This window comes from Schistocerca piceifrons, chromosome X (assembly GCF_021461385.2).
Source record: "Schistocerca piceifrons isolate TAMUIC-IGC-003096 chromosome X, iqSchPice1.1, whole genome shotgun sequence".
In the NCBI taxonomy this organism is placed as follows: domain Eukaryota; kingdom Metazoa; phylum Arthropoda; class Insecta; order Orthoptera; family Acrididae; genus Schistocerca; species Schistocerca piceifrons.
In genome coordinates, this window is record NC_060149.1 from 168,911,922 (window position 1) to 168,927,406 (window position 15,485).

Sequence of the window (15,485 nt, forward strand, 5' to 3'; positions counted from 1 at the left end):
TTTCAGCTGATGTTTCTTGTTGTTTGTACTGAAACATTTCAGTAAGGTTTTTATTCACTGTTTTCATTTCATTGAGTGTTCCAGTGGCAGCTTGAATTTTTGGTTTTAGGTAAGAAAGTGTGTGATGTTTTTGTGGTATTGGTATAAGTTGTGGTTTGGTAGTATTAATAAAAGTTGTTGCTTTCTTAGTATAGAGAGAATTTCAAGGCCACAATTTTTAGTTCTTTAAATAGTTTTACTGTTGTAATTGAACTCAGGTAATGTAGACATTTAGATTTTTCAGTAACTGTTAAAACTTTACCATGAGTGAGAAGTAGGTTTGTGAGTAGTGGGTTACATTGTGGGATCTGTTCAAAAAATTTTCACTGGGGGACGGGGGGATGCACTGGGAAAGCCAGTGGGCATTCTAGTGAGATTCTCTCCTGGGAATGCAGAATCTGTAACAGAAATAAGTTGATAGAGGAGCAGAAGTGTAAGATCTGTGCCCTTCAATTCAGTTACAAGACACAACGGAGGAACTATATAGGTTGAGGAGGATGAAGGGTGCTGAGGAATGTGAACTGGCACTTGGTGAGGAGGAGATATATGCAATGGATTTGGATAGAGGTCCAACTGTCAGTGTTGAGTGGAGAGGAGCCTCTTGTAACTGTAGGTGTGGGAAACACGCAGTAGTCCTCAGCAGTCAGGAAACCTAAGTTAGTTGCAAATTCTAACAGAAAGAAGAAGGTTCTCTTGCTAGGTAGTTCGCACGGTAGAGGTGAGGGCCAGCAGTTGCAGGAAATGTTGGGGAGTGAGTACCAGGTCACCAGCAATGTGAAGCTTCGTGCAGGGTTGAGTGACAGCATAGGGGAGTTATGTAGAAATTTTATGAAAGAGGATCAGGTAGTGACTGTGGATGGAGCAGGGAATAATCTTGATAGGGCAAGGGAATACGATGTAGGTGGTGACCTGGTAAAGATAGCTACTCAAACTGGTGACACAAATGTGCATTTCGGGCAACTGTTTCAGTGTCATGATCAGCCTCATCTTAATGCTGCTGTTACATGTGTTAACATGTGGCTGAAGAAGGCACCAGTGGCAGAGGGCATGGCTCACATTGCAGTGGTACCAGTTGAGTCTATCGATAGATTGGGTTTTACTAGGCATGGCTTGCACCTCAATGGGTATGGGAAGGGGAGGTTGGCAAAGCTTACAGGTGACAGTGTAGTAGGTGGTGGTGGTGGTGGTGGTGGTGGTGGTGGTGGTGGTGGTGAGATCACTCATGGAAAATTTGATGTAGTAGTTGATGTTAGAGCTGCATCTTTTTTAGATAAGTATACTTGCTTAAAGGAAGTCGCTCTGATGAAGGAATCACCTTTATAGGAGGTCAGGTCTCCAAGTAGAGAAGGAATTAGCATATTTCGTCAAAATGTAAGAGGTATTAGAGATAAAGTTAGTGAACTGCTTATAGATGTTGACTCTGACATTATTGGTACATAGGAGCACCACTTAAATAATTTGAAAATTCAGAGGCTTCCTTTATCAAGATACAGATTAGCTGGCTGTTTTTCAAGAAGTTCTTTGTGGAGTGTGGGAGTGGCCACATACATAAAAAACAGTATCCCATTTGAGTCCGTAGACATATCATGGCACTGCACTGAATAGATATTTGAATTTTGTGCAGGGGCAGTTGAATTTAATGAATCTAAACTTCTAACTGTTGTTGTTTATAGGTCCCCTAACTCTGACTTCAGAGCATTTCTGCTCAAGCTAGAGAAGGTTCTTGGTTCACTTTATGGGAAGTAACAAAAATTAGTTATATGTGGTGACTTCAATATTAATTTTGTATATGACTGTGCAAGAAGAAGGATGCTGGTAGATCTCCGAAACTCATATGTATTTTTTCCAACCAGGGTGCAGGGAACAGTAGCACAGCCATAGACAATATCTTTTTTCATTCTTCATTACTAGATGGGCATTCTGTTAGTAAAAGTGTGAATGGCCTGTCAGACCATGATGCACAAATTTTAACACTAAAAGGCTTTTGTACTCAAACAAACATTACATATAATTACGAACTTCGTAGCAAAGCTAATCCAATGGCAATAGAGAATTTTTTAAACCTCATTAAGGAACAAGAATGGTAGGATGTTCATAGGGCCAATAACATAGATGACAAATCTAATGCTTTCCTTAACACATTTCTCATGTCTTTGAGAGTTGTTTTCCATTAGAACTTTCTAAACAGTGTACCAGCAGTAAAAGACAGCCTGGGTGGTTGACTAGTGAGATAAGGATATCATGTAGAACAAAGCAGGAATTATATCAAAATGTTAGAAGTAATCACAATGAAGCTATAGTAGTGCATTGCAAACAGTATTGTATGATGATTAAAAATATTATTAGGAAGGCAAAGAGTAAGTGATATACAAACAGAATAGATAATTCACAGATTAAAATTAAAACTATATGGTCAGTTGTGAAGGAAGTGCGTGGTCAGCAGCACAAGGTCGACGATATAAAGTCAGTTAGTAGTAAATAAATTTCTGTTACTCATAAGTCAGATATATGTACAGTATTTAACAATAATTTTCTGAACATTGCTGGTGAATTAAATAAAAACTTTGTTTCTACAGGGAGTCATATAACCCTCTTGGTAAATGCCTTTCTGAGATTGATGTCTGAAATACTCTTCTGTGATACTGACAAGGGGAAGATTGAGTCAATTATTAAATAACTGAAAACTAAGGACTCTTATGGATATGATGGAGTGCCTACCAGAATACTACAGTATTGTGCTGCACATGATAGCCCTGTACTTAGCTATATTTGTAATTTTTCCTTTATGAATGGTAAGTTTCCTGAACGATTAAAGTATTCAGTAGTAAAGCTGCTTTATAATGACGGAGAAAGAGAGAACGTTGAAAATTTAGGACCTACTTCTATGCTCTCATTATTTGCTGAAGTTACTGGAAAGGCTGTGTATAAGGATACTTGATCATTTTGTATCATATAATTTGCTATCAAATGTACATGTTGGCTTTAGAAGTGGTTTAATAACTGCAAATGCTATATAGTCTTTTCTCTGTCAGTACTGGATGGATGAGACAAAAGGTTTCGAACGCTAGGCATATTTGATTGCGTCGATCACAAAATATTCCTCCAGAAGATGGACCGTTATGGAATTCGGGGAGTAGCTGACAATTGGTTAACCTCTTACTTTAACAACAGACAGCAAAAGGTCGTTATTCACAGTGTTGAGAATGGCTGTGATGTGGGGTCTGAGTGGGGTACAGTAAAATGAGGGGTGCCCCAGGGCTCAGTGTTGGGGCCACTCCTGTTCCTTATATGCCTTCTAGTATTACAGGTAAATGTAAAATATTTCTGTTTGCTAATGACACTAGTTTGGACATAAAGGATGTTGTGTGGAACACTGGCTCTGTTTCAAATAGTGCAGTTTATGACATAAGTTCATGGTTTGCAGAAAATAAATTAACGGTAAATCACAGTACCACGCAGTTTTTACAGTTTCTAACATGCAATTCAACATAAATATGATTAGTGAAACTGAACAGTTCAAATTTCTAGGTGTTAAGATAGATAGTAAACTGTCGTGGAAAGCCCAAAATCAGGACCTTGTTCAAAAACTTTATGGTGCCATTTTTACTATTCAAATGGTATCTGAAGTAAGCGATTATTCGACGGAAAAATTAATCTACTTTGCTTATTTGCATTCACTTATATCATATGGTATTATATTTTGGGGTAACTCTTCCCATTCTCAAAGGATATTTTTGGGTCAGAGATAGAGAGTTCGGACAATAAGAAGTGTATGTTCGTGAATCTCTTGTCAACCCCTGTTCACTAGTCTGCGTATTCTGACATTGGCCTCTCAATATATATATTCCTTACTGCCATTTCTTGTTAGCAATATCAGCTTATTCCCAAGAATTAGCAGCTTTCACTCAGTTAATACTAGACTGAAATCCAATCTGCATCTGGATCGCACTTCCATGAATCTTGTGCAGAAAGATGTGCAGTATACTTCTGCATCCATTTTCAAGAAGCTATGACAAGAATTCAAAAATCTTAGCAGTAATCCATGTACTTTCAAATCGAAACTGAAGAGATTCCTCATGGGTCACTCCTTCTATTCCGCTGAGGAGTTCCATGAAAAATTAAGCTGATTCCTATGTCATATTGTTGATTGCATTTACTTAATCTTATGACTTGTCTGTTTTTGTGTCCATAAACATTTTATTTTATCTGCTATTACTTTTATGTGGTACTTTCATGTACTGACACATTCCATGACCTTGGAGATTTGCTTCTCAATTTTGTCCTATGGAACTAGACATGTAACATAAAAAAAATCTGATAATTTCACTGTGACAAATATGTGTGATACTGTGTTGATGAGAACAGTTTGAAAAAACAACTAATAATGTTAAAATCCTAATATAAGCAGAAACAAATTGTGGCAAATATAAATGATGATTATAATGAAGAATGTAGGAAAAGGTATGTGGGGGTGATATTACTGAAAAATATGAAAAAGCTTTGCTAAATTAAATTTACTGTACATGAACAGATTACACATACGTAGAACGACACACTTAAATTATTAGAAGTCATATTATGACATATTTCAGTGAACTGCTATGGTTCTTTCCACTTATCTGTTAATGTACATACCAACTTTTGACATTTTATGATGCTATTTTGTTGTATATAGAATTTATGTGTACTTGTAGTTGTTATTTGAACATGTAGTACAATATATTTTAAAGATGTTTCTTGCTTGATATAGGTACTTATCAACATTGATTAATACTGACACTTGTACACGTGTTGAATGTGTGGTACATAACGTAGAAATGTAATAATCTGCTATACAGCAAATGATTTGAGTGTCCACTCAGTTGTGATTGCATTTGTCAAATAGATAAATAATGTTGAACATCCACTAAATTGTGACTGCATTTGTCAAACAGGCAGATAATGTTGAAGATGGCCATTCCTTGACACATGAAAATATGTTAGGAACAGTCATGAGACTGGAAAGGTTAGATGAAACTTAGTTGTGTGCAGCAAATCCCACAAAATACTAATGTAAAGAATCTTCAATGCTGTACTGCACAGATTAAAATTAGATGTTGAATTATAAACAATTTAGCAAAAGGCGTAAACCTGACAGAGTGCTGTAAAGGAAATTAATTATGATTTGTCTGAGACTACCTAACTTCATATATGAAACTTGCTTTAGTGTAATAATTAATAAAACAATGTGTGTCTTCCTGTTGATTAAGTTGTTTGCTGTTAAGAAATCTCACCTCAAATTCTATAACCTGTTTGTCCATCAATTTTTAACACTACCATTTCAGTTACTTGTTTTTATTATGTGTATATTTTGTCATGTGATAGGGAACTGTGACTCTGTGTAGAACAATTTGTTGGTGACTTGACAAAGTAAAATACTATTACAATTACACTTGATTGGATGGACATTATGATGGAGTTTTAATGAAGGAAAGGACAACAGAATGAAGGTTAATGACCATGATGGTTGGTAAAGGAGCAATCAGAGGAACCAATTATGAGTGAACACAAGAATACATCTGCTGTAAACGCTTGCACTTCTAACGTACTAAAGAATTTTTTAAGGTAGAGGTAGGCAGTGAAAGTTGTAGGACATGTTGGACTTTGTAGCTTGGGTGAGCAATTAAAAATAATATTAATGTGAAAGTTCTATTAGTACTACAATCAGTAATCAGAGAAATTAAGAATACAGAAGATATGATGATGAAACTGTTTTGTTTGGTAGTTACTGACAGTACTGGAAGTAGTACCTTTTCTACATACAAGCAAAACCTGCAGACATTGTTGTACCCCTGGGAAGAGTTAACGAAGTCAACATCACGAAAATCATTTCCCAGTTTCATTCAAAATAACTAACATCCATGCTGTGGACAAGTTATTATATTGACACTATTGATGGAGGCATGTTACAACAGGAAACATGTTAAAAAAAGAAGGGGAGGAGGTAGGTTGTTACCCTGATGACCTAATGTTCCGTATAAAAAAATATTCAGTAAAACTTACCTGAGTAGAGTTCACAATGACACCATTGTTTGATGTGACTGTGTTTCTAGTCTTCTCAATATCTCTCAGATCAACTCCACGACAACAGTCATCAATCAGAATAGTTCGGTATCCAATAGCTAATGAATCAGCGGCTGTTGCCCCTTTAACACAGAAAGGTAAACATGTCGCTAAAAATGTGATTAACTGAGAAGTAAATAGGTGACTTCTCAAAAGACAAATCAATAAACAAATGACAACTTCCCTATCAAATATTTGTAGAACTCCAACAAACACATGTCTGCCAAATGTATCCAAAATTAATAACAAAGGAAAATATTTCAATTACTGGAAATGTTTAAGCCTTGCATTTGCTCCTAATAACATACTGTACAATTGATGAGATAAATACTGAAGCGTTCTCTCTTCAAATTCAATTGTCCTAGAGGACAAATTCCATAAACATCCACTATGATCAATGATGATAAAGTCCTGTACAATACTTAACACATTAGTCATTACTGCAGTTTTTGTACCTGCAATTCTTCAGGTGAAAACTGCCTTGTCATATCGAGCAGCACAAATAGGCTACACAAAATGACTGATATAGTTCATTATGAAACAAAACATTTGCATAGCAATATGAAAATTGTCATTAGGTTATATTTTTTTTCCAAATTTTAAAATTCATAAAAATATATTGAAGTCTTTTGTATATTATTTGCTGTCATTTTCACTATATCAAATTGCTTTGGCACATGTTCACACTTGGATGTCGGGGAAGTTTTGAAAAGTGTAAGGATGTCCGCAAGGTGTATATTTTCTTTAACTGACAAGCTCTGACATTCACATTCAACATAAGGTGTACTAACTGATTGTTACTGTCTTCACTATAATGATAAGTACCACTGTCACTGACACTGAAATGTGAAAGTTGGTACTTCAGTTATTTTCACTCTATTATCTCCTGTGTTATTCTATTTATTACGCCAAAGTAGAAAAGAAGGAAGAAATTAAACTGCAGGTGGCATCAGGCAGATGTGGTGACTCAGGTATGCAGCAGAAAGAAACAATGAACACTGAAGGTTGATTGCGTACACGAGCATACGTTGCTACAATGGTGCCAATCACAGGGCACAAGTTACACATTCAACAAGATGTCAACTGAGAGAGAGAGAGAGAGAGAGAGAGAGAGAGAGAGAGAGAGAGAGAGAGAGAGAGAGAGATTCAGAGATTCATTAGCTCTTGTTACTTAAAGCAACAAGCTTTATCTTGGATGGAATAACACCTTTCAGAGACTTAACTGTGCAGTTACAGAGGCTGTAACAAACCGTGAAGCAAACACAGCAGAATGAGGCCTGCCAAAACTAGTAAGGAGCAGACCATGTTCAGGCATAACGAACAGTCTCACATATTCACCTCCTGCCCATCTCCATAAATATTGCAGTTCTCCAGCTCTGAATTCAGTTGCTCATTTGGATGAATGGTGTTCATACCGAAGCACTCAGTTCAATAATTATTGTAGTGTAGTGACATCCGAGTATTAGATGTTCCAGCACTTCTCGTGAACATACTACTTGCTGTTCCCAAGATGGCAACATCCAAGTAACCATGACCTGCTGCTTGTGGGACTTCACACTGTCTGCCACTTACCACATCACCAATGTGACTGAGGGTACCTTTATGCTTATCACACTAATATCATCATCACATCTGGGTGAGAGGGTCATCCTGTGCCTCTGTTCCTGATCACGCTGCAGGCACTTCCAGATGCCTAGAGCCTACCTGCATGGTATGGTCATGATCAGCTGATTACATGACTTCTGATAATGCTGTTAGTTATTACTCTCATGTTCCATCGATCATTTTGCACGATAAATCGTCATGATGTGGAATGAGTCATTTTACATTAATATTGCAAATTAATTTGTACATCTATCTGTACTCTAAACATCACCATATAATTATCCCCCCCCTCCTCCCCCTGAAATGAAAACGAGATATACAGACTGAGTCAGCAATTCCTACCTACCACCTTTTACACATAACAAACATAGAAATTCTTCTACAGAACATTAGTTGTCAGGGATAAACTTTTTCAATTTACTTTCAAATTTTACCTTGCTGTCTGTTAGACATTATATGTCACTGAGTATGTGGTCAAAAATTTTTACTGCAGCATTGTGCACCCCTTTCCGTGCTAAAGACAACCTTAATATTGAGTAATGAATGTCATTTTTCCTTCTATTATTGTAATTATGTACCTCATTGTTTCTTTTGAACTGAAGTGGATTATTTACAACAAACTTCATGAGAGAATAAATATACTGTGAAACAGTTGTCAGAATGCCTAACTCCTTAAACAGATGTCTACAAGATGATCATGGGTGAGTACCACATATTATTCTTACAGCACGTTTTTGGGCAATGAAGACCTTCTTTCTTAAAGATGAGTAACCCCAGAACATTATTCCATATGACATTACTGAATGAAAATAAGCAAAATACGTCAACTTACTGATTTCTCTCTCCCCAAAATTTGCTGTGATTCTAAGTGCAAATTTGGCTGAACTCAGTTGTTTTAGGAGTTTCAAAACGTGTTTTTCCCAATTTAAATTCTCATCAATATGGACACCTAAGAATTCAGAAGTTTCCGCCCTAGGTATTATTTCTTCACCATGCGTTACACTTATTGCAGTACCCCTAGAGGTGCAGAACTGAATATGACGTGTCTCTGTAAAATTCAGGGTGAGACTATTCACAGAAAACCAGTCAATGATACCTTTGACAGCTTTGTTCACCAAATCTTCTATGTCTGTATGTATACTGGGGGTGATTACAATACTGGTGTCATCTGCAAACAGAACTAATTCTGCTTGTTGTACATTAGACAGTAGATCATTTACATATATGAGAAACAGTAGTGGACCCAAGATTGAGCCTTGGGGAACCCCGTATGTGATTTCTCCCCAGTCAGAATTATGTCCCTGGATTCTTTTAGTTGAATTACTACTACATTCCAATGGGCCACTGTGGGTCATCATCATCTTCTGGAGCAGGATCAAAGATGCCTCTGTTCTTGGTCATCGCTGCAGGCACTTCCGGTGCCAAGAGTCTACCTATATGGTGTGGTCACGATCAGCTGATTACATGACTTCTGACAGCGCAGTACAACCCCAATGGGCCACTGTGGGTCATTATCATCTTCTGGAACAGGATCAAGGAGGCTCTACCACAGTGTGGGAGCATAATTTCAAGCTATGGCTTCGCCTGCAGACTAACAGCCCACACCACTTTCACCAAAATGTTGGTGCAGTGGCCTTGGCAGCCAGCTGAGCTGACAAATGGAGTCAGGAGGATTTCACCGTGTCACTGGCATGAGATGTCAGTCAAGGCTGACAAGAAGATTCAGAACTATAAATGTGAATGAATAAATGTTAACTTGCTAACCATGCTTTACTAGTGCCGAAAGACACTTCACAGGTTTCACAACATCATTCAGATAACACATAGGTTTCTGTGCTTGGAACTCCTACAATTTAGAGTCAGAAGTAGTTCTTCGGCGAGGTCTATACAACATTGATGTCCTGGAGTGATTGACGAACCAGCTACAACCACAATGTGCTTAATCTGAAGAACATTTTCTACTGGCCCTTTTATATTGTCATTTTGTTATGGCCAGAACTGGATGTAGAGATTGGCATGCAATGTGGAAAGTGACTTTTGTCAAACCTGAAGAACCGGTAGATCTAGTCACGATTTAGAGGTAATTGTAGGGAAATTTATTTGGTACCTGTGAGATGTGAAAGCTGTAGTTTAATTGGGCATTGTGTAGCATATAGTAGAATGGAACCAGTAACTTGCTCCAGATGTTATGGTCATGCAGCACATGATTGTACCAAGTGTTATTGGGCAACGATCAGGCGTAAAGATTACTCAAGATTATTTGTATACATTTTGGGTGTGATTATTGATTTTTGCTATTGCTTTCAAACGAGGAAGTGTTTAGTTCATATTAGGTTTGCAAGTGCAAAAGTAGTAATACACTGCACAGAGATGCTGGAAACACTTTCAGCTAATACAAATAATACTGTAGCCATTCCAATGGAGTAGGCATCAAAATTGTGAGAGGATAATACTCAGCAGAGGTTGATTACTGATGAGTTATGCAAGCAACTAGAAGTCAGGTTCAGATGATGTTAAGGCAACAGTGAGTGTACTCTCCTCCTCCACAGATCCTTCAGTAGCTAACCTAATAACACCCTTCTCTGGTAAAACAACAGAGGACATGGCAGTGTTCATAAATGGTGTTTTAGCCACAGCCGAACTGAGTAATTGTTCAGATGAAATGAGTTTGCAGATGGCCAATCTACTTCTAACGGGTGAGGCTAAAACATATGTGGTGTATCAGGAAACACTTAACAAAACTCACACATTTGAACAATTAGCCGACGGTTTATGGCAGAGATATTGTAAACTGAACAGCACTAGATTTTTTATAGAGAAGTTGAGCAGATTAGTGCAGAAGGCCAGTTAAAGTGTCAAAGCCTTTTCTGACAGAATATGAAAACTGAATGTGCAGAAATTTGAGCTGACACAAAATCCAGAAGCAGATTCACTCATGCACAGAGAAGTGGAAAATAGGGCTCCAGACATCTTTCTATGGGGAATTCCAACAGAATTTTCACGTAGAATCAGTACAGGATATCTGGATGATTTATTGCAGCAGTTTGCTTTGTCATACACTTACAGTAAATCGACACTGTTACAAAAGTATGCAATAATCGACTAATCTTTGCTTCTGAAAAAGAATGTTACTGATGTGGGAAAAGGGGACATCTGAAGGTACGTTGCCAGAACACTTTGGCCACAAGGAAACAAATGTAGACACAAGAAACAGGTTAAATGAAACAAACAGAAGCAGGAGTTAAAATACAAGTGGGAATGTTTCATCCATCACGAAACATTCCCAGTAAACCATAATCTGCAAATACATGCACAAAAATGGTTTGCTGCTTAATGGGCTTAATCAACACATGTGTAGGTCATTAGTCTAGACCTCGTGGACAGGAGCACAAACATTCCAAGGTACAAATTATGTGGAGTAGGAATTAATGACACGGAATCATTTCCGACAACACGGCTCAGCTTTAAAGTAGGAACTAAAGAGTTATGTGAGCACATGTAAGTGTTGACAACTGTCAGACAGGGACATTGTGTGGCTCTCAGACTTGACTTCCTGGACAGACATCATGCCAGAGTTAATGTTTGGTAATGTGGGGTTGAACTTAAAAGGGAATTCATTTTCAATGGGTGTAACAACTGCCAGACTTCTAAGGTATCACCAACCACCAACTGAACTGTGAAAAGGTGCATTAAAGACAGTTTCGGATGAGAAGGTACTTGCATGTACAGGCAAGTCAATTTGGGTAACCATGGATGTTGACTTAACACAAAGGGTATTATGTGTGGTTGAGCCCCTGCAGAAGATGAGGCATTAGATGGAAGGCATTGTTTTATATGAAGAAGTGTAGAGTGCATAAGCAACGTAAATGGTGAATTTGTGGTTCTGGTAAACCTGGATAATTTTGAGATGGTCAGTGTGAGTCTCTTGAAAGGATTAATAGAAGAAACTTTAGAGATACTCAATGAGGATGATTTGGATAGATCAACAGATAATCACAGCCTCAAGCAAACCGTCAATGCATCTGCACTAGTGCCTGGGTTCTTCACTTGAAAGACAGTGAATGGCAAGATATTGAAACTTTGTCGTTAGAATACTCAGACTTGTTTATGTCACATTGTCCATTGCCAGCAACACCCGGAACACAACATTGCATTCCAACAGGTGGTAATACACCAATCTACAAGAAGCTATATACAATATCACAGCACCTACAACCACTGGAAGACGAATTTACAGATGAACAGCTAACTGAAGCCATTATCGAAACTTGTGATAGTCCCCGGTCAGAGAATATTGTAACTGTACCAAATAAGTCATCCAATGAAAACAATAAGTACAGATCCTGTTGTGACTACTTTTTCCTAAATGCACGCACTATAATAGATGCGTATCCAACCTTAACATCACGGAGACATTAGACAACTTCAGCAATGTATATATTTTTCAACAATGGATATTAGAAGTGGTTATCAGCAGCTCGAAGTACATACAGAAGACAGAGCCTATAACAGCATTCACAGCACCGTCAGTTCATTATCAATACTGCATGATGCCATATGGAGTAACAAAATGCTCCTGATTATGTTCCAACACTTGTTAGACAGACTACTTCATGGGATGAAACCAAAGAGATGTATGGTGTATCTTGCCGACATAATAGCTTTTTCCAGATATTTAAAAGAGCACTTTACATGCTTGGATGAAGTATTCAGCAGACAGAGAACAGCATGTCTTACACTTAACATAGAGAAGTTTCATTTTGTATCAGAAAAAGTTAATTACCTCACACATATTACTGGTCAAGAGGGACTAAGGGGAGATTCTCGTCTCATGTCAGTTGTGCATGATTTTGCAACCGCCTCGCACATATCACTGGTCAAGAGGGAGTAAGGGCAGATTCTCATCTCACGTCAGCTGTGCATGATTTTGCAACACCAAAGACAACAAAACAGTTGCAATCATTTCTTGGCTTATGTAATTATTATCGTAAATTTGTAAGGGGATTTACTGAAATTGTGCAACCATTAACTCAGGTACATCACAAGGGAGTTAAGTTTCAATCAATGGTCAGCAGAGCATCAGGAAGTGTTTCAGAAGCTGAAGAAACAACTTATGTCAGATCCTGTGTTAGTATTCCATGATTTCGAGAAGGAATTCATGCTTTTCTGTCACGCTTTGAGGGACAGTCAAAAGAAAATTGAAGATCTGTCAATGGGACCATGGAGTGGTTCCAGTCAAAAGTAATCACCATATGTCTCAAGACATTTATCCCACTGGGAGACGAGACAATCAATGCCTCTTTCGTAGAATGTGGTTGGCCGCTGGCGGATCACAGTGAAGTAGCCAGGCAGTATGGGGGATATTGTAGTGTTTCCAGCCAAACCACTGCAGTGTAGCCTTCATCTGATTGGCAGTGTGGGTTTGGCATTATTGTGCACCTGAAATAATTCTGACAACCTAAGGGCAAATGGCAAAGCAAACAGTGGAAACTTCCCACATCTCCCCCACAAAAGAAATACAAAGCTGTTCACACAAGTTCCATTAAGGTCATAATGACCTTCTTCTTCGACTGCAGGGGGCCTCCATTCGATGAGGTCCTCGAGCGTGGAACAACACTCAGTGTGCAGCACTATTAAGACACGTTGTAGAACCGAGCGAGGTGGCGCAGTGGTTAGACACTGGACTCGTATTCGGGAGGACGATGGTTCAATCCCGCGTCCGGCTATCCTGATTTAGGTTTTCCGTGATTTCCCTAAATCACTCTAGGCAAATGCCGGGATGGTTCCTCTAAAAGGGCACGGCCGACTTCCTTCCCCATCTTTCCCTAATCCGATGAGACCGATGACCACGATGTCTAGTCTCCTTCCCCAAACCAACCAACCAACACCTTGTAGAAACTGTGACATGCCATAAAGTTAAAAACACCCACAAATAATATCTGATGGAATCATCCTGTTGCATGATAAAGCTCACCCCGACGTTGCCAATCAAACAAAAGCTATGCTTGAGTGATTTGGTTGGGAAAAACTGCAGCATCCTCCATACAGCTGGGATCCTTCACCATGTGATTTTCACATCTTTAATTAACCTGAAGAAAGACATGTGTGGACGTCAGTTTCAGGTGGACGAGGAGGCGCATGAGTGGGTGCGGTTGAGGATCTGTCAACAGTTGACTGTGTTCTACGTAACAGAATTGATAGTCTTGTCTGTCAGTGGGAAACCTATCTTAATGTGTGTGGCGATTACTTTTTAATATAACCATTCTGTGATCATACAGCGGTGGGTGTTCAGTTTTCATTTCACTGGTCCTTATAGAAACAGTGCCTTAAGTTGTATTCTGAGTCAGAATTACAATGGAAAGGAACACCTGCTGGTATACATATCCTGACAGTTGAACAAGGCTGAGGAAATTACTTAACAACTGAAAAGGAGATGTTGGCAGTAATATATGGAATTTCTTATTTTTGTTATTATTTGTATGGTTGAAAACTTAAAGAAATAACAGATCATGCATCCTTGAAGTGGTTGTTAGGCCTAAAAGAACCTTCAAGTTGGTTAACAAGATGGGCATCCAAACTGAGCAAGTTTGATTATGTTATGGTTCACAAGCCAGGAGTAAAGCATACAAATGCAGACACCCTTAATAGAAAAGTAGCAATATTACAGTCACTAGGCAAGTGTTGCAGGTTGGAAAAATGCACATGCAGCTGACAGTAAATGTCAATCATTTAAAACACAACCTCAGTTTGTAACACATAAGGGCTTACTGTGCAGGTCTGCAAAGTGCAGTCCATCCACTGTGGTTCCCATAACACTCAGAACGAAGTATTCCAACAGGTACGTGACATGTACTATTGGGTCATGGGGGTAGGAGGACAACTGATAAACAAACTGCGAAAAGATTTTGATGGGAAACACAGCTTAGTGATGGACAGAAACGTGTTAAAACCTGCATCCCATGACTGCAGATAGAGACTGAAGTTATCAAAACTACAGTTACAGAGGAAATGGTAGGATTTGATGTGTTTGCACCTTTCAACAGAACTCCTGCTGCTAATAAATATTTACTCATGATGATTGATCATTTTTCGAGATATCTAGTAACGGTCACAATCTCAGATCAGAAAGTTCGTACTGTTGCACAGGAAATGGTAAATAATTGGTTACTAAAGTTTGGTGTACCAGAGGGCATAATCACGTATCAAGGGACTAACTTTGCATCTGATCTGACGAAACAGTTATGCTATTTACTGTGAATCTAGAAGTTATGTACCAGCCCATTCCATCCGCAAACAAATGGACAGAACTCATTGCACAATATCGAAAATGCTAATTCATTACATGAATAGCAAACATGTAGACTGGGATACCTATTTAAGCTTTGTAGTCAGTACATTTAATTAAAAAATTCACACCAGAATGGGTCTTGCACTGTATGAAGTAGTTTATAGGTGGAAAATGCCACTATCTTTTGGCATGATCCATCCAAAATTAGGGACACAAGGTCAACTGGTCAAACTATTTGCAAAATGGTTAAGAGAAGTTTGGCAGAAGATAAAACATGCCAACATTATGGTTTTGGAAAATCAAGAGTGTATTGGGCAACATGCAAGTGAACTTCTACAATACAGGATAGGGCATAGGATGTTACCAACAAACGCTTATATCCCAAAGGGCAAAACAAAAAAGTTCTTAACTAAGTATCAACGACCAATACCAAACTGTTGACAACTTCACT

At 38.4% G+C, this 15,485-nt stretch overlaps 1 protein-coding gene across 6 annotated transcripts in view; it reads right to left on the minus strand.

The window, feature by feature from the left end:
* Positions 1-15,485, minus strand: part of LOC124721279 (nicotinamidase) — a 284,503-nt gene that overhangs the window by 10,380 nt on the left and 258,638 nt on the right. For 5 of the 6 annotated variants that reach the window (XR_007006313.1, XM_047246164.1, XM_047246167.1 and 2 more), the window contains exon 9: positions 6,082-6,224. Coding sequence is in view for 4 of the 6 variants with exons in the window: in XM_047246164.1 (XP_047102120.1) it covers positions 6,082-6,224 (143 nt within the window). In the remaining 2 variants the exon portion in view is untranslated. Of the gene's footprint in view, positions 1-6,081; positions 6,225-15,485 lie in introns of those variants that run through there. The other variant, XR_007006312.1, reaches the window with a different exon arrangement.